Source organism: Trachypithecus francoisi, unplaced genomic scaffold, assembly GCF_009764315.1.
Source record: "Trachypithecus francoisi isolate TF-2019V2 unplaced genomic scaffold, Tfra_2.0 Lachesis_group1, whole genome shotgun sequence".
NCBI classification, from domain to species: Eukaryota; Metazoa; Chordata; class Mammalia; order Primates; family Cercopithecidae; genus Trachypithecus; species Trachypithecus francoisi.
Window position 1 is genome coordinate 25,121,209 of NW_022681454.1, and position 23,467 is coordinate 25,144,675.

The following is a 23,467-nucleotide window of genomic DNA, read 5'->3' on the forward strand; positions in this document are numbered from 1 at the left end:
TGCCACATGGGGTCCTCCTGGACTCAGACAACAGTTGACAGGATCACCTGTGATTTGAATGTGAGAGGGTTTTGCAACAAACACACCTACAAACGCTATCTAGATGCTTAGCTCTACAGTAAATGGAAACAGCACTAGTTACCATTCCTGTGTTAATTAACGTTGGCCAAGCACTGTCTAAGTGCTTCATCAACCCCACCTGAGGTGCTGCTGTTATATTCTCATCTGAGAAATGTGCCCTTAGTCACACAATGGGAAATGGGGGCAGAATTTGAATCCAGACGGGTGGACTCCAGAATCCAAGCTTGTAACCGCCACTCTCTATTTTCTTCTGCCTATTTCAGTTCATAACCTCCTTGTAGGATCCGGGAACCATGCAGGATATACTTGACTGTCTGTCTTTCAGGACCCCAAATAAAACTGTGAATCCAACTAAAGGTTAAATTACATACGCCAAGTTTCTACTCGACTTTAACTTGCTTATTTAATAAAACCAATGAACTGAAGCAAAGTGGAAGATGAAAATATTTTTCAGAATGGCACCACTGCTTCATTTAATTAGGGAAGAAGAGGAGAGGTAAAAGGACATAGAAGAACACTTGGAGTAACTGGAGGGGGAGGAGAGGAGCTTTCCGGACTTCTGGAAAAGTATCAGAAAGACCAGAATCACAGAACGTTAGCGCCTGGTTGAAGTAAAATAAGTTTATCTTCTCCAACTCTTTTTTGTTTTGAAGAAATAAAACAGGGGCCCAGAGTGGTTGACTTAGCCAAAGCCTCACAGTTAGAGCTGCAATGACAACCCATACACTCTAGGACAGGGATGTTTACACTATACCCGCTATCGAGGCAAAACTGGGATGACTTTTCTTGCACAAAGATGATGTACTCTACACAGATCTGAGTAGTATTGGAAGTTGTTAAATGAGAGAAATGTGAAGCCTGGTATATCATAAGTACTCAGTAACTATCCACTGAGTGAATGGATGGAGGACAGTTGCTGCTGTCAAAGTCAAAGCTTTATCCTTATGTGGATGCCAGATAAGATGGACTCAACTACCTGGAATGAACCACAGCCACCATCTTGGTACCATCTTTGCATACAAGCCCGATGCCCCCACACAGCCAAATGCACTTACTGTCTTTGCATATGGAAAGCCCATTTTCAGCGTGGGGTTCTTTCACACAGAATACACTTGAGGAGATCTTCTAGCCAGAGGCGGAAATCTTCCCTGAGCTGCTAATAAAGGGCTTCCTTCCTCCCACCCAGAGAAAACTTAGCAAGAATGCAGAACCCCACCTCTCTGCAAAAAAGCCTGAAGGTGTGAGAAAGCAAACCCAGAGAAGGCATTATGTCACTCCCAGCGTCATTTATTTCTGGATTTGCCTCTCCCTGTAGATTGTGAGATCTTGGTGGGCAGAGATAACGTCTGATTCGTGCCTTTATCTTTGGACTCCACTCTAGTGGACAGGTGCTGCTCCTCTGTGCTTACTGATGTCGGTCTTCTGCCTTCCTCTCTGTGTATGAGCTCCCTGAGGTCAGGGACGTGACTCATGCATCCATATGTCCCTCCATGTAGCCCAGAGCCTGGCATTGGGTCAGCCCTGAATGGAATGGTTGCTGATTGAACAAATACATGAATGCATTCACAAATGGCTCAGATTCAAAGCATTTCCATGTTGATTTGACAACTGGAAGGAGAAGGTCTGAGACCTCAATTTGGAAAACACAACAACCAATAGGTTTTCAGGTTTTGATAGTGTAGGGAGGGTTAGAAATGTAACCACAGCCATGGTTATTAATTTCGGAGTGGCCACAGCTGTGTTCTGGAGATGGGCCTGGCCTTGTTTGAAGATCCTTGCTTTTTGGGGGCAGCTGCTTTCTTTGGGTATGGACATAAGTCTAAGAATTTCCTTACCAAAGCCAAAGCTTTTTACTTTTCTAAGATTGATGAATTGATGTCTCTGTGTTTGGGGAGGACGAACACAGACTGTGAAGCCAGACTTCCTAGATCCCAGTTCCAGGTCAGAAATGTACCAGTTGGGTGACCTTGGGCAAGTTACAAAACCTTTTTGTGCCTTTGTCTCCACATAAATGAAGAGCGATCATAATACACCAAGGTATCAACCTCGTTAAGTCGGTTGTAAGGATTTAATGCATTAGTCCATGCAAAGCAGGTAACAACCACTCAGTCAGTGTGAACTATTACTAATTTTTTTTTTTTCCTGAGATGGAGTCTGGCTCTCTCGCCCAGGCTGGAGTGCAGTGGCACGATCTTGGCTCAGTGCAACCTGTGCCTCCCAGGTTCAAGCAATTTTCCTGCCTCAACCTCCCGAGTTGCTGGGATTACAGGCACAGCCACCACACCTGGCTAATTTTTGTACTTTTAGTAGAGATGGGGTTTCACCATGTTGGCCAAGCTTGTCTTGAACTCCTGACCTCAGGAGATCCACCTGCCTTGGCCTCCCAAAGTGCTGGGATAACAGGCGTGAGCCACCATGCCAGGCCATACTATTTTGTATAAAGAACTCGGCATTTTACGGTCCCCAAAGTCCACTGGTCCTATTATCTCATTCAATCTGTGGTCATTGCCACTGTCCCATGAGATGAGGTGACTCCAAGGACATACCTGACGGTTACAGAGGTGGGACTTTAATGCTTGTGTGCTAGGCTCTTCCCACCCCTCTCCTGTTGGCTTAAAACCAAGATCTTTATTTTCATCAGCAGGATTGTTGGGATCCAGCCCAATTACACACTATGTTTAAGCTGTAATTAAAAGAGAACTCTGCCTGGTGGCAAACTTGCAGTGCCTGTGGGGGCTGGCAGCTGAGTGCCAATCGATAAAATACGGGTATCTCCTCCAGAATGCCACGGTTCTTGCAAAAGCACAGAGAATCCAGGTGCCAAACATAAGACTAATGATTAAAAATGAGAACAGGGAATTGCTTCTGACTCTGCCTTTTTAGCCAACATCCCTTTCCATCAAGAGTGACAGAAGCATATACTAAGTTTCTCCAATTATCGACTCCCTGTTTGCTGGCCCGCCCACAGGAAACTGCTCAGGAGTCTGATAAGAATTGTACAACTTCAGCACAAATGAAGTGATTCTTACCTTGAATAGCACAATGGCATAGTCATAGATTAATGCAGGATCCTCCGTCTCCAGGGCGCCCTTGGCATACCACTCAATTGCTGCTTCAGGATTCTTGGCCACACCTTGCTGCCCCCAGAACAGCATCTGGGCCAATCGTTGCTTAAAGACAATAGCAATTTAGAACAATGACTTTTCCCGTGTAATGCTTAACACAAGACTTTGAAAGGTGGGAGGGCAAACCTATTTTACAATGTTTTCAATTGAGAACCAAGGATTAGCTAGATATACTTTGTCTTCCAACTGGAGGCCAGAGCCATGAACGTGGACTTATGTAAATACAAGCCCTTAATGCAAGCAAGAAATGAAGGGTTTGTGTGTGTGTGTGTGTGTGTGTGTGTGTGTGTGTGTGTGTGTGTATTTACTGTACCCAGGACCAGAGCTAGCTGGAACTTTGTCAAATAATCAGAACTCCTCAAATGGCACTCTTTTGGGAGTTATTGCCCTTTCTTTTGGCATGTGATTGGCATGGAGGTCTCTGCACATCTGTCTCATTAAGGCATCCTTCTATAGCATTGATCTTTTATCATTTGTCTACATGGCTGGGTCCACCATCAGACTGGGGGCTGGAAGCTCTTGGGAGGGAGGAACCTCAAGATGTTGCTTATCTTTGCCCCTGTCCGTTGGCCCCCTTACCCAGCAGAGCTCAACAGGTCATAGAAGCTGCTCAACAAAGACTTAGTGAACAAAGGAAGGAAGAAGTGCCTATTGTTAGAAAAGTTAATGCAAGCTCTGGCACACCCAGGAAATGGCTCTGGCAGAGTCATTCCCAGGCTGGAGTGCAGTGGCAGGATCTTGGCTCACTGCAACCTCTGCCTCCCAGGTTCAAGCAATTTTCTTGCCTCAGCCTCCCGAGTAGCTGGGATTACAGGCACAGCCACCACGCCTGGCTAATTTTTGTATTTTTAGTAGAGACGGGGTTTCTCCATGTTGCCTTGAACTCCTGATCTCAGGTGATCCACCCGCCTTGGCCCCCCAAAGTGCTGGGATTACAGGCATGAGCCACCACGCCAGGCCATACTATTTTGTATATATTCCTGTATTTGTATATCCTTCCTGTACTAGAGAGACTGCAGGCTAGGGACAGATGCCCAGGAACGTGGCCAGAGCCATGTGTGTTAACATTCCAGTTCCACATGGGTCCCTTATTGTCTTTCCTTCTTTCTGCTTCTCCTCTCATCTCATTCTCTTCCCTTTTCCTTCCCAATACTTACAACTTCCAGCAAAGTATTTCCTGAAATGTGGTGAGGACCCCTATAGAGAGATGGGAGACCTGTTACAAAAGAGCCTCTTGGGCCAGGTGTGGTGGGCCTTAATTCCTGCACTTCGAGAGGCCTAAGCAGGAGAATTGTTTGAGACCGGGAGTTCAAGACCAGTCTGGGCAACATAGCAAGACCCCATCTCTACAAAATATTTAAAACTTATCAGGGCACGGCATGGTGGCATATGCCTATAGTCCCAGCTACTCGGGAGGCTGAGGCTAGAGGATCGCTTGAGCCCAGGACTTTAAGGCTGCAGTGAGCTATGATCATGCCACTGCACTCCAGCCTGCCCAACAGAGTGAGACCCTGACTCTAAAAAAAAAAAAAAAAGCACCTGTACTGTCTGCTCTGTCAATGCCTGTGACTCCTTTCTTTTTTCTGTCCCTTTCCCATCTCTGGGCTTCAGCCTCCTTAGCAGCCCCAGAGGCTCTTCCCGACGCTGCTGCACTCATAGGGAGCATTAAGCCCAAGTTAAATCCTTCCTGTGGGAAGGAGGCTTCCTCCCAGTGCAATTAGCGTTCATAGGCTCCCACAAAGGGCTCCTCTTCATAGTGAAATCAAAGAAGGGAAGCAGAGAGGGTGTTTCCCCAGCTGTCTGCCCTTTCTCGTACCTCCTAAAAGTCCATCCAAAGAGAAGAGATGTTCAAGAGACAAGGTTGATCCTTGTGGTCCAACAAGCCATAAATGACCTTCTATTGCTCTTCTAGCTGAGTTCATGGTCTTCTGGACACCTAATTTCCCCTGCACCCCAGGGTGCATCGTGTTTTTCTATCTGATGGATGCATCAATGCACCTGATGGTAGTCTTTAGGGCTGGTCGTAAATATTGTGGCTTTCCCCACTTCTGGGTGAGTGGCAGAACTTGAAGTCAAGAGGGGCCACGCGATTCGCATTGGCCAGTGAAATATCCCACTTCTGGGCAGAAGCAGTTAGCCAGTAGGTAGGGCGCTATGGCCATGGCTTGACTGCAATGGTTTTGGAAATCTCTGTCAGCTTGGGCTCTTAAGGGATTGTGACAACTATGGCCTGCCCCTGACAACCTCTATTGGACATGTAGTGTGAGTGAGAAATAGTGGCATTGTTTTAAGCCACTGAGGTTTGAGATGTTTCATTACCACGGTATAACTCAGTCTATCATGGCTGATAGAATCTCCAAGACAGTAGCCTGCATTTTTACCTGAGCTGCTGCATTGCCTCGGGTAGCTTCATGCTTCAACCACATAAAGACGTCTCCATCTTCTTTGGTTTGTACCTTGAGTATTTCATCATCTTTTAGTCTAATTGTTTCAACATATGCCTGAGAAGGAAGGAGGGAAGGAAGGAAGGAAAGAAGGAAGGAAGGAAGGAAGGAAGGAAGGAAGGAAGGAAGGAAGGAAGGAAGGAAGGAAATATCCAAATGATATAAGCATGCAAAAGACATGACATTATTCTTAAACCAGCAATTGCTCAAGAAAAACTATATGAATAATTGAAATATGAGGTGTGCCTACAATGATACAAGGTCAAATTCTTTTTAAAGGAATGTATTACATCTTTTATATCTAAATGGTTGTTTGTTCCTATCAAAGTATTTGCCTTGGGAAGCCGAAATTATTTCCACATCTACTTCTATTGCTCAGGCTTGTTTGGAAGTCCATTTTGTGCCAATGATTTCAGAGCCAGATTATATACATGCAGCATCAAAAAGGCAAATCAATATTTTCTAAGTATAACCTTATTTTTGATTCTAACGTATTACTATCCTGCATGACTAACCTCTTTTTATTTCACGGGTTCTGCTTCAAATATCTTTTGGCTATTTCCAAAAATTAAATCTACCCTGAAAAGAAGAGGGCATGTTAACTCTGAGGATGTGAGAAAGAATGTGCTAGAGGCTTTAAAGAAGAACCCAAAGGGAAAGTTCACAAAATGTTTAGAATTTGCACACAGCCTCCCAGGTATCTGACTCCTTTGAAGAAGATAAAATTCATTTTGATGTATAAACTTTCACTGTTTATTAAAAATCCAGTCCTGTTGTTCCATGGTCTCTCTTTATACATAGTGAAGTCGCTCTAACGGTGCCATGAGGGATACTAGAGAGGGCTCCCCATGCCCAAAGCATGCCACAGGCAGATGGTGAAAAAATTGGGTCTGCACTAGTTTGGGAAAGAAGCCGCAGAGAAGAAGCCAGGCCTGATTTTCTTTGTTAGTTAATTAAGAAGAGTACTGAGCACTTTGGGAGGCCGAGGCAGGAGGATCACTTGAGGTCAGGAGTTCGAGACCAGCCTGGCCAATGTGGTGAAACCCTGTCTCTACTAAAAATATAAAATTTAATGGGCGTGGTGATACACACCTCTAATCCCAGCTACTTGAGAGGCTGAGGCATGAGAATCGCTTGAACCCGGAGGCAGAGTTTGCAGTGAGCCAAGATCATGCCACTGCACTCCAGCCTGGGGGACAGAGCGAGACTCAGTCTCAAAAAAAAAAAAAAAAAAGTACTGAGAGTCAAAAACTCATAAACTCGAGTCTGCAGCCCTGTTCCTCAGAAAGTCTCTCAGCTGCCTCCTCTACTGGCCTCGTGAAGTCAGGGGTCCCTTCCAGGGGGACTTGGGGGCTGAGACTGGGATCATGCTAGGCTCAAAACCCAGCCAGTAGCCATTCCTGCTGGATAGCTAACCTGAGGAGGCCACCAAGTTAATAGTAACATTTAGAATAACGACGGCCACTACCTTTTATTGAAACCAACTATCTACTCAGTGTTTAAGACATGTGTTTTTTTTTCTTTTTTTTCTTTTTCCTTCCACTTAATCCTCATAATAAAACTTCAATCCAGGTATCACTGCCCCCAGTTTACAGGCCAAGAAACAGACTCAGAGGGTGAGACCATGAACTCCAGGTGACACTATAGAGCTGGCCTTGCCAGGATGGCTTGACTCCAAAGACACAGCTCTCTGGTGCTCCCACAGGATGTCGCCCTCTAGTAAGAAGGCCCTGAAATCCAGTCTGGGCACAGACCACTCTATCTGGTCTATGCTTGGCCAAGTTTATGACCAGTGTGCATGGAGGGCACCCCATGAGCGGGTGTTTCAGCTTAAACTCCAGGGGACACTGTCCTGGGCGGTGAGCCTGGAATTGTGCTGAAACCTGAGCTGCCCTGATAAGGAGTTCTCAGCTGGAGGCTTTCTGTTCATCTGATTAGCAGATGAGTAGTGGAGCCTAGATTTGACCTAGGTCTTTCTAGCTTATTGCACTGTAAAAAAGAATGGCCAAAAAATTGGGTGCCTTTGATGTAGCAGGTGCCATGCTAAACTCCACTTATGGATGCAGAAACTGAGACTCAGATAAAGTAACTGGCCCAAGGCCCACAGGTAGTTAGTGGTAAGTTAGAATTCGGACCTCCTCAGTCTGATACGAAAGGTGCTCTTAATATTTTGTTTTGTTTTGGTTGTTTTTCTTTTTCTCCTTGTTTTGTTTCCTCCTTGAATAAAAGACATAACTCATGAAGACACAGTTCCTTTCCCGCAGTGATTGATATTTTTAGGTGTTTCTGGCAGTGATAATATATCATAAGAACCATCATGGATGATGTGCCAGGCACTGTCCTAATTGTTTTGCCTGGATTGACTCATCAAATCTTTGCAACCTGATAAGACAGTCACCATTAATATCCTCACTTCACATATGCGGAAACGGAGGCCCAGAGAGGTTAAGTAACAAGCCCAACATCAGACAGTTCTTCAAATTGAGGAGTCAAATCCAAGCCGGCTGGTTGCGGGGCCCACACCCTTTACCCAGCCTTACCATCATGAGAAATACTCATGTATCTGGGTGGTGACGTAAATGGTGACTGTGAAGAAGAAACACGTTTGTCCTTTTTTCTGAGACAGGGTCTCACTCTGTCATCCAGACTGGATTGCAGTGGCATGATCATGGCTTGCTGCAGGCTTGACCTCCCTGAGCTCAAGTGATCCTCCCACTTCAGCCTCCCGAGTAGCTGAGACCACAGGCATGCTCCACCAAGCCTAGCTATTTTTTTGTGTTTTTTGTAGAGATGGGGTTTTGCCATGTTGCCCAGGCTGGTCTTGAACTCCTGGGCTCAAATGTTTGCCTTTTGTTTCTGTGTCCTAACCTAGCCCTGCCCCACCTCCCTGCTGGAGTCACTGAGCTTTGCAGCAGGGTGGGACCATTAAGAGCACAATTTTTCTTATCAGAGGGAGGGGATCTAAATTTTAACTCACCACTACCTACCTTAGGCCTTGGGCTGGCTACTTTATCTGAGACTCAGTTTCTGCATCCATAAAATGGAGTTTAGCATGGCATCTGCTACATCAAAGGCACTCAACCTACGAGCCACGCTTTTGCACTGTGCAAAGAGCTAGAATGACCTAGGTTCAAATCTAGGCTCCACTACTCATTTGCTGTGTGACTTTGGGCAATTTCTGACCTCATAAGGTTGCATGAGGATTAAATGAGATTGTTTGTCTGACAAAAGCAAGCAGTGGAGAAAGGATTCCCTATTTAATAAATGGTGCTAGGAGAAATGGCTAGCTATATGCAGAAAATTGAAAATGGACCCCTTCCTTATACAAAAATTAACTCAAGATGGACTAAATACTTAAATGTAAAACCCCAAACTACAAAAACTCTAGAAGAAAATCTAGGCAATACCACTCAGGACATAAGCATAGACAAAGATTTCATATGAAAATGTCAAAAGCAATTGCAACAAAAGCAAACATTAAAAAATGGGATGAATTAAACCAAACAGCTTCTGCACAGCAAAAGAAACTATCATCAGAGCAAACAACCATCCTACAGAATGGGAAAACATTTTTGCAACTTACCCGTCTGACAAAGGTCTAATATCCAGAGTCTACAAGGAACTTAAACAAATTTACAAGAAAAAAAAAAAAAACCCAAACTACTTCATTTAAAAGTGGGCAAAGAACATGAACAGACACTTCTCAAAAGAAGGCATTTATGCAGCCAACAAATGTAGGAAAAAAAGAGCTCAACATCCGTGGTCATTAGAGAAATGCAAATCAAAACCGCAATGAGATACCATCTCATGCTGGGTAAATAGTGGTGAGTTAGAATTCAGATCACGCCAGTCAGAATGATTATTAACAAGTCAAGAAACAACAGACACTGGTGAGGCTGTGGAAAGAGAGGAACACTTTTACACTGTTGGTGGGAATGTAAATTAGTTCAACCATTGTGGAAGACAATGTGACGATTCCTCAAAGACCTAGAACCAGAAATAACATTTGACCCAGCAATCCCATTACTGGGTATATATCCCAAGGAATATAAATCATTCTATTACGAAGATACATGTGTGCGTATGTTCACTGTAGGGATAGCAAAGACATGGAATCAGTGCAAATGCCCATCAATGGCAGACTGGATAAAGAAAATGTGGTACATACACACTATGAAATACTGTGTAGCCAAAAAAAGGAATGAGATCATGTCCTTTGAAGGGACATGGATGGAGCTAGAAGCCATAATCCTCACCAAACTAACACAGGAACAGAAAACGAAACACTGCATGTTCTCACTTACAAGTGGGAGCTGAACAATGAGAACACATGGACACAGGGAGGGGAACAAAACACTCTGGGACCTCTTGGGGGGTCAGGGGAGGGAGAGGATCAGCAAAAATAGTGAAAGTATGCTGGGCTTAATACCTAGATGATGGGTTGATAGGTGCAGCAAACCACCATGGCACACGTTTACCTATGTAACAACCTGTACGTCTTGCACATATACCCCGGAACGTAAAATAAAATATTTCTTTTAAAAGGAGATTGTGAAAGAGCTTAGCAGAGTGCCTGGGTCATGGCACACTCTAAGTAAATGACAACTCATCATTTTTTAGGACCTTAACTCATACTAAAGTGTAAATGGCTAATTGTTGTTTAGAACGTTAGCCCTGTTGGTATTTGCAGTTTAGTACAACTCAAAGCCTTAGGCTGTCGGGAAAAAGATCTAAGAGAATTTTATGCTTTAGAAAACAGAAGGACTAGAACTGGGGGAGGGAGTGTTGGGGCCAGAAACAATTTAGGGAGCTTATCCTGTATGCTTGGCTGTACTGGAGTGACTTATTTGTTCTGTAACAACATGGCAGGTGCAGACCACCATGCTGCCCATGTGACGGGTGAGAAACAGACACAGAGGTGAGCAGAATGATCCAAGAGTTCACACCCAGTGAGCGGCAGACTCAGGACTTGAACCTAGGCAAATCTGGCCATGGAGCCACCACATGCTGCCTGCCCCTGAGGCGGGGGGTACCTTCTCCATAGTTCTGGGGTCACTACAACAGCAACCAGCATCACATCGTGGTCACATCCTTGAGGCCTTCTGTGAAAGCAGACCACCTATTAATACAAAGACTTCTGAGGCGGGAACGACCTTTAAAAGGATGGTGTTCAGTTGTCCATTCATTCAAACAGTTTTGTGGGCAGGAAAAGCCGAGAAGCAGCTGTGGACTGGAAAAAAAAAAAACTAGGCAGTGTGTGGGGTAGAGACAGAGCTGGTGGACACTGGCAGGAACGAAGCGTCCCAACCTGACCAGTTCTGGGATCCTCCGTGGCTTCTGGGTTTTCATTGTAATGGTTGTTGCCGTTTTATAAAATCCGCATCTCTAGAATGAGCAGCTCAGAAGTTCTTATCTTAATACTGCTGACCAAGTCACAGGAGGCCCAGTGTCTGGAGACAAGGCAATCCTCACACCATCTGGGCAAGCCCCAGAGAAGGCTCCACACTGTCCCGGGGACGCTGACACGCCTTTCATTCCAGTCAGCCTGCAGGCCATGGAGGGCCGTGTTCACAACATATCCTGTCTGTGTGTCGTCAGCTTCAGGAAAGGTGAAGGCCAGGGTGCAATGGCTCACACCTGTAATCCTAGCAGTTTGGGAGGCTGAGGCAGGCATATCACTTGAGCCCAGGAGTTTGAGACCAGCCTGGGCAACATAGCAAAACCCTGTCTCAAATTAAAGAAAAAAACATTGTGTGTGTGTGTGTGTGTGTGTGTGTAAAATTTTAAAAAATAAAACAAAGAAAACCTTAATCACTACAGTAAGTGTGGCCAGGTGCTCACGCCTATAATCCCAGCACTTTGGGAGGCCGAGGCAGGCAGATCACTTGAGGTCAGGAGTTCGAGGCTAGCCTGGCCAATGTGGCCCATCTCTACTAAAAATGCCCAAAATTAGCCAGGCGTGGTGGTGCTCATCTGTAGTTCCAGCTATTTGGGAGGCTGAGGCATGAGCCCGGGAGGTGGAGGTTGCAGGGAGCCGGGATCACACCACTGCACTACAGAGGGACTCTATCTCAAAAAAAAAATAAAAATACAGTAAGGTCTGTGTTTGTTGGACAATATTTCCTTTCAAGTCCAACAGAGCATAAAGACAAAAAAAAAGAAGAAGAAAGAAGAAGGAGAAGAAGGAGGAGGAGGAGGAGGAGAAGAAGAAGCAGAAGAAGAAGTAGAAGAAGCAGAAGAAGCAGAAGAAGAAGAAGGAGGAGGAGGAGGAGGAGGAGAACGAGAAGAAAAAGCAGAAGCAGAAGCAGAAGAAGAAGAAGAAGGAGAAGAAGAAGGAGGAGGAGGAGAAGGAGGAGGAGGAGAAGGAGGAGGAGAAGAAGGCAATGAGAAAGAAGAAGGAGGGAGAGAGAAGAGGGGGCAGGAAGAGGAAAGAGAGAGGAAGAGAGGGAAAGACGGGGGAATAGACAAGTAGTGGAGAGAGAAAGAGGAGAGGGAGGAGAAAGAGAAAGGAATAGAAGAAAGAAAGGAGGTGGGAAAGAGAGAAAGAGAAGGAGGGCAGGTGAGGACGAGAGAGGGAGAGAGAGAAAAGAAGGAAGAAAGAAAGACCAAAAAAAACCCCTCTAGTTTTTGCAGCTGGGGAGCAAAGCCTCTCAGCAGCCCCACGTTTTCCAGAAGCCTCTGCCTTCCCCGAAGTTGTGGAATAGAACAGTTCCGCCAGCACCCCTGGGAACTCAGGAGCAGGCTCAGCTGGAGGAACAGGCAGTTGCGGAGCCTGCACTTCAACCTCCCACCTCAGGGCCTGGCAGGACCACCACGAGGAATCTGCCTCCTAGCCTGTTTAAAATCAGCTATAATGTTCGGCTCCCAATAGTGCGTGTGTTTTCTTTGTAGAAATTTAACACTTTAGGGATTCGTAAGTCACAAGGAGAAATATCAGCTGTAAGGGTGGAGAGTCAGGGAAGCAAACAGCCAAGATTCCCCAAATATGAGTGTCACATACGATGGTGGTGCTGCATGCAGGAGAGGCAGGGGCTCGTGGCAAGGGCTCTGAGTACCTGCTGTCAACAACGAAACACAGGTCCCCTCGAAAAGCACCAGCATGAAGACACTGCAGTGACTTTCTGCTCATCACTGGGTGACCTCTGCACCCACTTCTAGCCATCTTTCCATCAGTAAACACTGAGCACCAACTATGTGTCAGGCACAGTGCTGGGCCCTGGGACACAGAGGTGAACAGATGACGTCCCTGCCTCGGGCAGCTCACAGCCTACTTGGGAGCCAGCTCTGTCCCCCTGCACACAACACCCAGCGTGGGAGCAATGGGAGAGATGTGCCTAGGTGTGATGGTGGCACAGCAAGGAGAGTCCCAGGAAGGATTCCAGAGGGGGTGACATCTCAGCAAGAATTGAAGTGGGAAGAGTCAGAGGGAAAGGGGGAGGGGCATGGAGCAAGCAAACCAGTGAGCAGACAGGCAAGGTCAGGAGGTGGGAACAGCCAGGCCTGGCCAAAAGTTTGGTGTTGCGAGTTTGGTTGGGGAGGTAGCAAGGAACCAGATCAAAGAACGCCTCATATGGCACCCGATGAGCTAGACTTACTCTTCTGGGTGAGTGAGTACTTCTCAACCCTGACTGCAGGGTACAATCCCCTGAGGATTGTATTTTGTTGTTGTTGTTGTTGCCATTTTATAAAATGAACATCTCTAGAATGGGCAGCTCAGAAGTTCACCTCTGACACTGCAGAGTTAAAGCCTGCTGACCAGCAAGCTTATTTTAAAATATACACATACATGTATCCGCATATCACATGCATGTGCCTAGGCCACACCGCACATCACTTTCATGAGACTTTCCATGGTGGATTCCGTGCAGAGATGTTCTGTAAGCCCCCAGGTGATTCCAGCGTGCGGCGGTGGTGCACTTGGCCTGAGGGAGAGGATGGGAAGGCTGGTGACAGAAAGACCAGGACGGCTGGGGGGAGGTGGCTCACACCTGTAATCCCAGCACTTTGGGAGGCCAAGGTGGGTGGATCACCTGAGGTCAGGAAATCAAGACCAGCTGGCCAACATGGTGAAACCCCATCTTTGCTAAAAATACAAAAATTAGTTGGGCATGGTGGCACATGCCTGTAGTCCCAGCTACTCCGGAGCCTGAGGCAGGAAGATCGCTTGAATCCAGGAGGCGGAGGTTGCAGTGAGCCGAGATCGTGCCACTGCACTCCAGCCTGGGTGATAGAGTGAGACTTTGTCTCAAAACAAAAAAAGAAAGAAAGAAAGAAAGAAAGACCGGGGAGGAGAGCTCTCCATCTGCTAGGGCTGCCATAACAAAGATCTACAGCCTGGGTGACTTAGAAATTTTCTCATAGTCCTAGAGGCTGGAAGTTCCTGATGAAGGTGTTGGAAGGCTTGGTTTCTTCTGAGACCCCCTTCCTTGGCTTGCAGATGGCCGTCATTTTCTGCATCCTCACGTGGTCATCCCTCTGTGTTGCCTATGTCCTCATCTCACCTTGTTGTTGTTGTTTGAGACAGAGTCTTGCCCAGGCTGGAGTGCAGTGGCATGATGTCGGCTCACTACAGCCTCCGCCTCCTGGGTTTAAGCGACTCTCGTGCCTCAGCCTCCTGAGTAGCTGGGATGACAGATGCACACCACCATGCCTGACTAGTTTTTGTATTTTTAGTAGAGATGGGGTCTCACTATGTTGCCCAGACTGGTCTTAAAACTCTTGGCCTCAAGTGATCTGCCAGCCTCGTCCTCCCAAAGTGCTGGGATTACAGGGGTGGCCCACCATACCTGGCCTCTAATCTCTTTTTATAGGGACATCAGTCCTACTGGATTAGAGGTCTACCCTAACAGCCTCATTTTAACTTAATCAACTCTTTAGAGATCTGATTTCCAAGTATGGTTCCATTTTGAGGTACTGGGAATTGGAACCTCAACATACAGATTTTGGCAGGACACAATTCAGCCCATCCGCTGTTGTGGGAGCTCAGAGGGGAGGTGATGAGCAACAAATTCAGGCAGCAGCAGGGCTGCACGTGGGGAGGAGAGAAAAAGCGGCTTGGAAAGCTGTTGGGGGTTGTTGACTGGTGGGATGATGGCGGATCCAAGATGACTCCCCAGGTTCTAGCATGAACAACGGTGCCATCTGCTGAGGTGTTTGCAGGGAATGGAGATGAGGAGGAATGTGTTTCTTTTGCAGTATGTAACAATGACGGCAGATGGGGATTTGCAAGAAAACAGCCGGAGATTAAGGTCTGAGAATTATCATATGTGGAGGGTAGCTGAAACCAAAGGTGTAGATGAGATCTCTGTCCAGAAAATGCAGAGAGAGAACAGAAGACTGGCAACCAAACCTTGAGGAAGAGCAGCTTTTGAGGAGGGGGCAGAATGTGAGGACTAATCATTTGTAATTAAGCCGCAGAAACAAACAGAAGCACTAGCCATCTTCTTTCTATCTAGCCTGAAGCAGAGTCCTACTAAACCATAAAGAAAGTGATGTGAAGGGAGAGCACTAATAAAGATGAAATGATGTGAACCACGAGTTACATAAAAGAGAGAATGAAATTGATGGGTCCTTGGTTTGTTAATTAGAGGTCTGGCTTTCTCTGTCTTCTCATTTACTACATTACGCTGGTGAATTAATAGATTTCTCAACAAAAGGACATTTAAATCAACGTACGACACCGGTTTAAATTCTTAAGAAGCCATTAATTACACATTCTTAAGAAAATGAGCTATGACACAACTCTTCTAACTGTATAATTCCTATCTGTGATTCTTAATCAGGCGACTTTTCAGCTGCAAGATGGATCTTTTCTATTCATCTCCTCTGGTTCTGACCAATTAAACGTTTTCTTTCGTAATCATAACATTTCACATGCCAAATCTTCAAAAGAAAAGGAGCTTGTTAGCAACATACCATTTCCTGTTTGCTAATTTATGCTGAATTTGAATTCTTAAAAGTATAACATACACATGTAGAACATTATTAACACATCCAGGCTTAGTTAAAAAAAAAAAAAAAGCAATTTTTTGGCTTGACTTTGTGCAAATTTTTTTAGAACAACTCTTTTTTTAAAAAAAACTTCACCAATTAATAAATCTATTCCTGTAAATTGAGGTTAAATTATACAGACAGAAAATACATGTATATATTATAAGGGTGTGTAAGTTTGTTCAGAAGGAATCATTATTTTCTGAAGGAATTAGAATGCCTATATAGACAGCCTTTTCGTGTTTTATAGCTTGACTCATGTTCAATATTTACTGACAGCATGTATCTTCAAGTCATTTACTTCATAACCACCCAGTAGCCACTCTAGATTTCTTTTCCAGAAACCAACCATTTCCAAACATCAAAGCTTGCATTTTCTGCATTGAGGATTTCTGAGCCCAATCCAGGGGCGGAGCTGGGGACCAGTGGTCTGCTTCCCAGTCAGCCACTCAGCCTAAAATTCAACAATCCTAACCTGGCTAGGCCTCTCTCTCAGAGCTGCTCACTAAGCAGGGGCAAATCATGAGTTTATGGCACTCGCCAGGCATGATGGCTCACGCCTGTAATCCCAGCACTCTGGGAGGCTGAGGCATGTGGATCACCTGAGGTCAGGAGTTCAAGACCAGTCTGGCCAACATGGTGAAACCCTGTCTCTACGGAAAATACAAAAAATTAGCCAGGCGTGGTGGCACAAGCCTATAATCCCAGCCACTTGGGAGGCTGAGGCATGAGAATCACTTGAACCCCGGAGACGGAGGTTGCACTGAGCTGAGATCGTACCACTGCATTCCAGCCTAGGGGATAGAACGAGACTCTGTCTCAAAAAAAAAAAAAAACAAAAAAAAAAAAACAAAAACACACAACTACTTATAAGAAGCAACTAGTTCATTGTCTACCACTATTTGATGCAGATCTGTATCAAAGGGCAGCTTTCTTTTATTCTTACGTTATCACCTTTTAGTTGGACCCTATTATTCCCTGTCCTCCGAAAGAAGTCTGGAAACAAACCATCAGTTGGTCTAATGTAATATATTATGGTCTTTTGGGAGAGGCGAGTCACTGATTGTTTTGTCCAATGAATCAATAATATTTGAGAGCCTGCAAAACTGGGGGCTAGAGTTAGTGTCCCTCATCTAGTCCTTCATCTGGGATAGGGTGGAGTCTTCAATTATCACATCCTGTTGTCAGTCACCTGGGAGCACTGGGGTAGCAAGGCTCATGGCATGGGGCCAGACATTTCTCAAGCACCCAGCAGGGGGAACATAGCTGGGTAGGAAGCTTGCCTGTCTCCATTGTAGACATTGCTTGCTCATCACACATTGAAAAGAGCCCTTACAGCTTCCTGCCTCCACTCAATTTGACCCAATCCCACCTAACATCTCCAGACCTCAGCATCTCATACGGTATTGGCACAAAGACAAGACGCCTATGTTTCTTTTTTGCAAAATCAAAATCTGCCCAAGGCCAAATGGACTCTTCACATACCGGTCCTCTCAAGAATGAAAAGCTTTTCCTGCATAAATGTAGGGCTGCCCCTGCATTCATCCTGAGAACACAGCCAGGAAATAGGAATTGGAGAGCGCAAGAAAGCTCCTCTCTCCATTCGATTATGTTCATCCTCTGAAGGCCAACGACGAAAGCAGCCACAGGTGCAGACACTCCATGAAAGCAGGTAAACAGGCCCATAACCATTCCCAACCTTTTTTCTCTCTCATACCTGATCTCCTTGCAGCGTGTGCTGGTCAAGGGGTGTCTTGGTGGCAATATTGCTGTAGTAGGCATATGACAGTTCCCAGTCCAGGGGGTAGTTGTCAATACCCTGGTAGTGTTTGTACCCAAGATTCATTGAGGACAGCCTCTCACTCCCCTGGCCTCCAACCAAACTATACAACATGCCCTGTTAGGAAGAAATTTACAAAGTGCTCATGAGATTGTAGAAAGGGTCATAAAATCCTAACACTGAGAGGTCATCAGGCCCAATTCCTATATACAATCCTAGCCATTCCAGAAATATGTTAACTTGCCTTTTTTTTTTTTTTTTTTTTTTTGAGACAGAGGCTCGCTCTGTTGCCCAGGCTGGAGTGCAGTGGTGCAGTCTCGGCTCACTGCCAGCTCCGCCTCCCGGGTTCACGCCATTCTCCTGCCTCAGCCTCCCGAGTAGCTGAAACTACAGGCGCACACCACCATGCCCAGCTAATTTTTTGTATTTTTAGTAGAGACAGGGTTTCACCGTGTTAGTCAGGATGGTCTCGATCTCCTGACCTCATGATCCACCTGCCTCGGTCTCTCAAAGTGCTGGGATTTAACTTGCCTTTTAAAAAAAATAATAAAATGAAATGAATCTTTAGGAAAAAAGCCAATCCAGCTTTCTATTGGTTTACAAATTTCCAGCTAGCTGCCCTTCCTAATGTCAAACAGCTTAAAACGCCCTGACTTTTGCCTCTTCCTGGTACAAACGGGGATCTCTCGTGACTGCTACTGCAGCACTTTTTTGGGCACCAACCAACCGTCCTAAGTCCCCTGTTCTGTTTCAGAGATGTCATCGATGGACACAGGGTCTGGATGGCAGGCCCATGTCCCATCCTCACACTCTCAGAATGTTTGTGCTGGAAGGGTCTCTGGAGATTGACTGGTCTGACCACCTCATTTCATAGTTGGGAAAAGAGGGGCCCAGAAAGGGGAAGTCGATTGTCCATAGTCAACCAGCCACTTTGTGGCAGAGATGGGACTAGACTGTTCTCGTTATTCCAGCCTTGTGGGGACTGCTTCTGGGTATCAGGAAAACATGCTGTGATTCCGGAGCATCTGTAAGCCAGAGGTATCATAAGCAAATCACTGGAAGGGAACATGGAACCATTTGGGCACCTCTCAACAGTCTGAGCCTCCCTAACCACAGATACACAATCACCTATGCAAATCTGAAAACGAAAAGCAATCAGGGAACATTTAGCAGTACTTATTGCGATGGTTCATTTTGTGTGTCAACTCGACTGTGCCATCGGATACCCAGATGAAACATCATTTCTGCATGTGTCTGCGAGAGTGTTTCCGGATGAGATGAATATTTGAACTGGTGAGGTGAGCTACGCAGACAGCCCTCTCCACTGTGAGTGGGCATCATCCAATCTCTTGAGGGCCTCCATAGGACAAAAAGGCAGAGGAAAGAGAAACTGGTCCCTTTTTGCTCTCTGCCTGCCTGCCTGCCTGCCTGCCTGCCTGCCTGCCTACTTGAGGCAGGAAGACATCATGTGTTTTTTGTTTTGTTTCTTTTTTTTTTTTCTTCCTGCCCTCGGACTGGAATTTATGCCGTCATGTCTCCTGATTCTCAGGCCTTCAGGCTTAGACTGGAATTACACGACTGGCTTTCCTGGCCCTCAGCTTTCAGACGGCAGACCGTGGGACTTCTCAGCCTCCATAACTGCATGAGCCAATTCTTCGTAAGAAACCTCTTCCTATATATATCTAATCCCATTGGTTCTGTTTCACTGGAGAACCCTGACTAATGCACCATGAAAATGTAATTCTAAATGTTAGGCAAGTTGCATAATAAATTTGGATTCAAAACCAGAAATGAAGCCGTCTGGTATGGCGTTTATTTTGATGACAGACTGCTGGATGCAGCAATACTTTGCTTCAAGGTCCAAGTGACTTCACTTAGCTGAAAAGTGATGTGGGATAATGGATAACGGTCTCCCAGCCAGAGTAATTAAAAGAATTTGGTAAGAAGCACCTGTTCTTGAAGAACTGGGGTTCTGGCAAGCCCTGACACTGTTCCTTAGCTGGTGCACCAATCATCCCCCCAAGACCTTGTCTAGAAATGGATGAAGTGCCCTTTTTCGTTCACTGAAAGGAGAGGATCCTGTATTTAACACAGCCCCAGGACATTTATCTTGAGTGTAAAGATTTTTAAAGGACTCCAAGGAGCTGCAACATGTCCAGTTCTACCAGGGGCATGAGCACATTGCACTGCAAATATAACGCAGGTGACTGATGTTAATGGAGCAATGAAATACTCTACCTGCAGCTGATCCCGAGGAACATTTAATCCAGTCTCATAAAAGACTGCGAGGTAGTAGGATGCTTTATGGTATCCACAGCAGCTGGAATCCATCAGAAAGGGGACGACAGAGCTAATTTGGTGAAGACCATCAATGCTAGAGAGTCTCTTTACAGCCTTCTCAAATATCTTCCCACCAATTTCTAATACAGATTCATTTTGGTTCCTTGGCACTGTAAATAACACAATTCAGAGCACACACAATTAATTACCATGGGATCGACATGGCTTTAGAAAAAGAGGAAAAGCCAATTAAAGCACCTGAGTTATTGATATGGTCGGTCCTGCAGTGCCTCAAAATATACCACCTTCTAGGGAGGTAAATTAAACCCTTTGGGGATGCCATGGTGTCATTCTGTAAATAGCTTTTCTTTGGCACTAAATGACAGCCTGGTATCCTGGGGAAATGATGTGCTGTATGTAGCTCAGAAATTGCCTCAAGAGAGTAATTTCCTCAGTGTAACTCATCACCAAACCAGGACCACTGAAACTTCCAGAGAGACTTTTTCCCCCTCTAAGACTCCCTAAAGAAGATTGTGTTTTATCTCACAAACAGTTCCTAGGTACTGCTCTAAAAAGTTGAGCAAAAGAATCTTATTTTTGGATGCTTTCTAGACATCTTTTGTCCCCAGTTTTTCTCATGGGTCTCCAAATAAAAAGAATGTGTCAACTTTTATTGAGAGCTTACAGCAGGCCAAGTACTGGGTTAAGTGTCTTATGTAAATTATGTCATTTAATTGGTACACTTTTTTTTTTTTTTTTTTGAGACGGAGTCTCGCTCTGTCGCCCAGGCTGGAGTGCAGTGGCCGGATGTCAGCTTACTGCAAGCTCCGCCTCCCGGGTTCCCGCCATTCTCCTGCCTCAGCCTCCCGAGTAGCTGGGACTACAGGCGCCTGCCACCTCGCCCGGCTAGTTTTTTGTATTTTTTAGTAGAGACGGGGTTTCACAGTGTTAGCCAGGGTGGTCTCCATCTCCTGACCTCGTGATCCGCCCGTCTCGGCCTCTCAAAGTGCTGGGATTACAGGCTTGAGCCACCGCGCCCGGCCTAATTGGTACACTTTTATAAAGTCGGTACTATTTCCAGCATCCCCATTTTTCACATGAAGAGACTGAGGCCTGGAGAAGAATAACTTGTCTAAAGTTACAAAGGCTGGCAAGAGGCAGAGCCAATCTGTGAGACCCACTTTGAAGGTCACTAAAGCCAGAGTTCACAGTCACCCTGATGCACATACCCTCAATGAACAGTCAGTCAGTTGCCTTAATAGGTACCTTACCACGTGGATAGAGACTTGTTTACACAACTGCTATATGATGCTTCCTTTTACATAATTCTCCCATGAATCTATAAGCTGATCATCACTTAAGCCCAAACAAGCAAGTTTTATGGCCCTAGATGTCCTGTTAGAGTCTTCTAAAGTCTATCTTCATTATTCCTATCTCTTGTTAATTCAGCCAACGAATGTTTACTTTCTATTATGTGCAAAGCACTATGCTAGATGCTATGTTACAAAAGGCCATATAGAATTACAAAGATACTATATTTACATTTAACTTAAGACTTAACTTTTAACTGAAGACTTACATTTAACTTAGGATGTGAGTTAAATGTAAATGTACATGTAAATAATGTTGATTTAAATGTTAAGTTAAATGTCAACTTGACTAAAATTTCACCTGCCTAAAAACTATGTCCAACATTTTTCTTCCTTTCTTCATTCCATCAAAAATCAAAATGTTATTTTTTTTAAATCTCAGGAGGCAATGAGAGAGACTCACTCTTATCAGTCCTTCATCAGGATTGAACAGAGAAGAGTCTCCAATGTGGGAAGGTTGGGGGTGGGTCTATGTAAGGGCGATTTCCTTGCAGAGGTCCACACTAAAAATGGAAGTCGAGATCAGAAGGACCCACAGATGATACTGTGAATGCTGACATGTTGTCAATGAGTGGATACTGGTGCCTGGGGACACATGGGTGGGTTGGGTGTCCCTGAGAGGGGGACACTGTGCCTGTGCTTGCAGACCCTGAGCTGTGGGGAACGATGCAGCCACCACCTCCACCAGCCCTAAGGCATCCTCTAGCTACTAGCTCCTGGAACTCCTTCCTGCCTACCTCCTGGCTCTGCTTTTGCTTTTTTGATCCCAAGTACCTGGCACAGTAGGTGCTGAAAAAATTCACTTTACTGAACGAATGGAGTTTGTTCCTTTTTCTGTATTTTTTAAAACTCCCCAGAGAAATAACAGCTTCTTGTTAAAAAAAAAAAAAAATCAAACAATGCAGATTTGTATAAAATAAAAACAGAAATCCCCTCTCCCTCAATCTTTCTTTAATAATGAAGATTAAAAACTATTAAAAGCTTGGTATGTAGGCTTTGGGACTTTTCCTTCGTATATACAATAATTCATATCCACATCTATTTACATATCTACATACACATTTTCTTTACCAAAATGGCGTATTATGCCATTGTCGATTCTGACTCTCGACTTTCTTTTTTAAATTAACTACACATTATGAATAACTCTCTGGGGCTGTCAGAAGCTCATATTTTCTAATGCTTCAGTAGTATTGCATTCCATAGCTGTACCATTTTCCCTACCAGGCCTCTATTTTTAGACTCCTGGGTTGTTTCCAGCGGTTTTGCTATAACCAACAACGTGGCATTGAACATCCTCGAACATTTCCATTTCCCTCTGCTAATCTGTTAGGATGACATCTGCATGATAACACCCTTTTCACCAGCAGCCTGCGGAATCTTGTCTTGGCTTTTCCCTTTGCATAGTTGAGAGAAGTCTGTTCTACCCAGTCTTTAGCTGTGATAAGAACCTGGAATACACTGAATTCAGTAGACACTGTAGCACTCAGAGGTGCAAAATAAATTCCACTGCCACTTATTCATGTGTTTACTTTTAACTATGTGCTCATCTTGGATACCCCTCTGCACATTCCCAGCAAAGCAACATTAACATTTGTTAACAATTCATCCCTGCCTCACCTACTCTGCCAAATGCCTAACTAAGATGACGAGTTTTGCCAGAGTACCCATGGACCCGCTCTTTGTAGGCTCAGAGGAGGAAGAGACTCCAAACCAAATGAAGCTTCGAATGAAACACTTGCCCTGCCGACCGCTGGCACAGAACCTCAGAAATCATTAGCAGGAGTGCCCAGGGAGCTGAGATTGCTGGAGAATAAGGAGCACAAAGGGAATCCTTCAAAAAGCTCAAATCTTCAGCACAAAAAAACTTTGCAGATCGAAACACAGGCAGTTTGAAAGGGCTATGTTATTTCTTCTGCACATGAAATGCAAAACTGCCCCCGAAATATAACCAAACAGTATTTTCTCTGAAAAAGAATCTAAATAATTTTCTGCAGTAGTAAATACAATAAAAAATAATAATCCTAAGGTAAAACTGCTCATTTTGCACATTTGGTAAACTTTGAATTCCAACTGTTGCTCAAAAGCAAAGGCATAATGTCTTGGGTGATATTGTGTAACTGGTTATTTTAAAGTCAGTTTAATGAAACTGTTAATTTCACCCATCTGGCTTAGCATATGCATTTTTTCCTAGTCAATCTGTAACTAAAAACAGGCCTTGTTTATGGAGATTAATGGTTTAATGAAGAAACAAACAAACAAAATAGAAGAAGCTGTTTTCCCATTTTCTTTCTTTCAGCACCCAAAGCTAAGAAACAAAAGCCACCACCACCATTAATTACCCCTTACTATTTTCCATGTAGCCCAGAATCGTTTATTTTGCTTTTTTTTTCCCTT

General features: G+C 44.9%; 1 protein-coding gene across 2 annotated transcripts in view; it reads right to left on the reverse strand.

Moving 5' to 3' along the window:
- The window catches only part of SEL1L3 (SEL1L family member 3), a 117,071-nt gene that overhangs the window by 38,299 nt on the left and 55,305 nt on the right, over positions 1 to 23,467 (reverse strand). For both annotated transcript variants that reach the window (XM_033213925.1, XM_033213924.1), the window contains exons 10-13: positions 19,659 to 19,870; positions 17,358 to 17,537; positions 5,588 to 5,707; positions 3,111 to 3,251 (exon numbers count right to left, since the gene is read on the reverse strand). In XM_033213925.1, the coding sequence (XP_033069816.1) occupies positions 3,111 to 3,251; positions 5,588 to 5,707; positions 17,358 to 17,537; positions 19,659 to 19,870 (653 nt within the window). The remainder of the gene's footprint in view (positions 1 to 3,110; positions 3,252 to 5,587; positions 5,708 to 17,357; positions 17,538 to 19,658; positions 19,871 to 23,467) is intronic.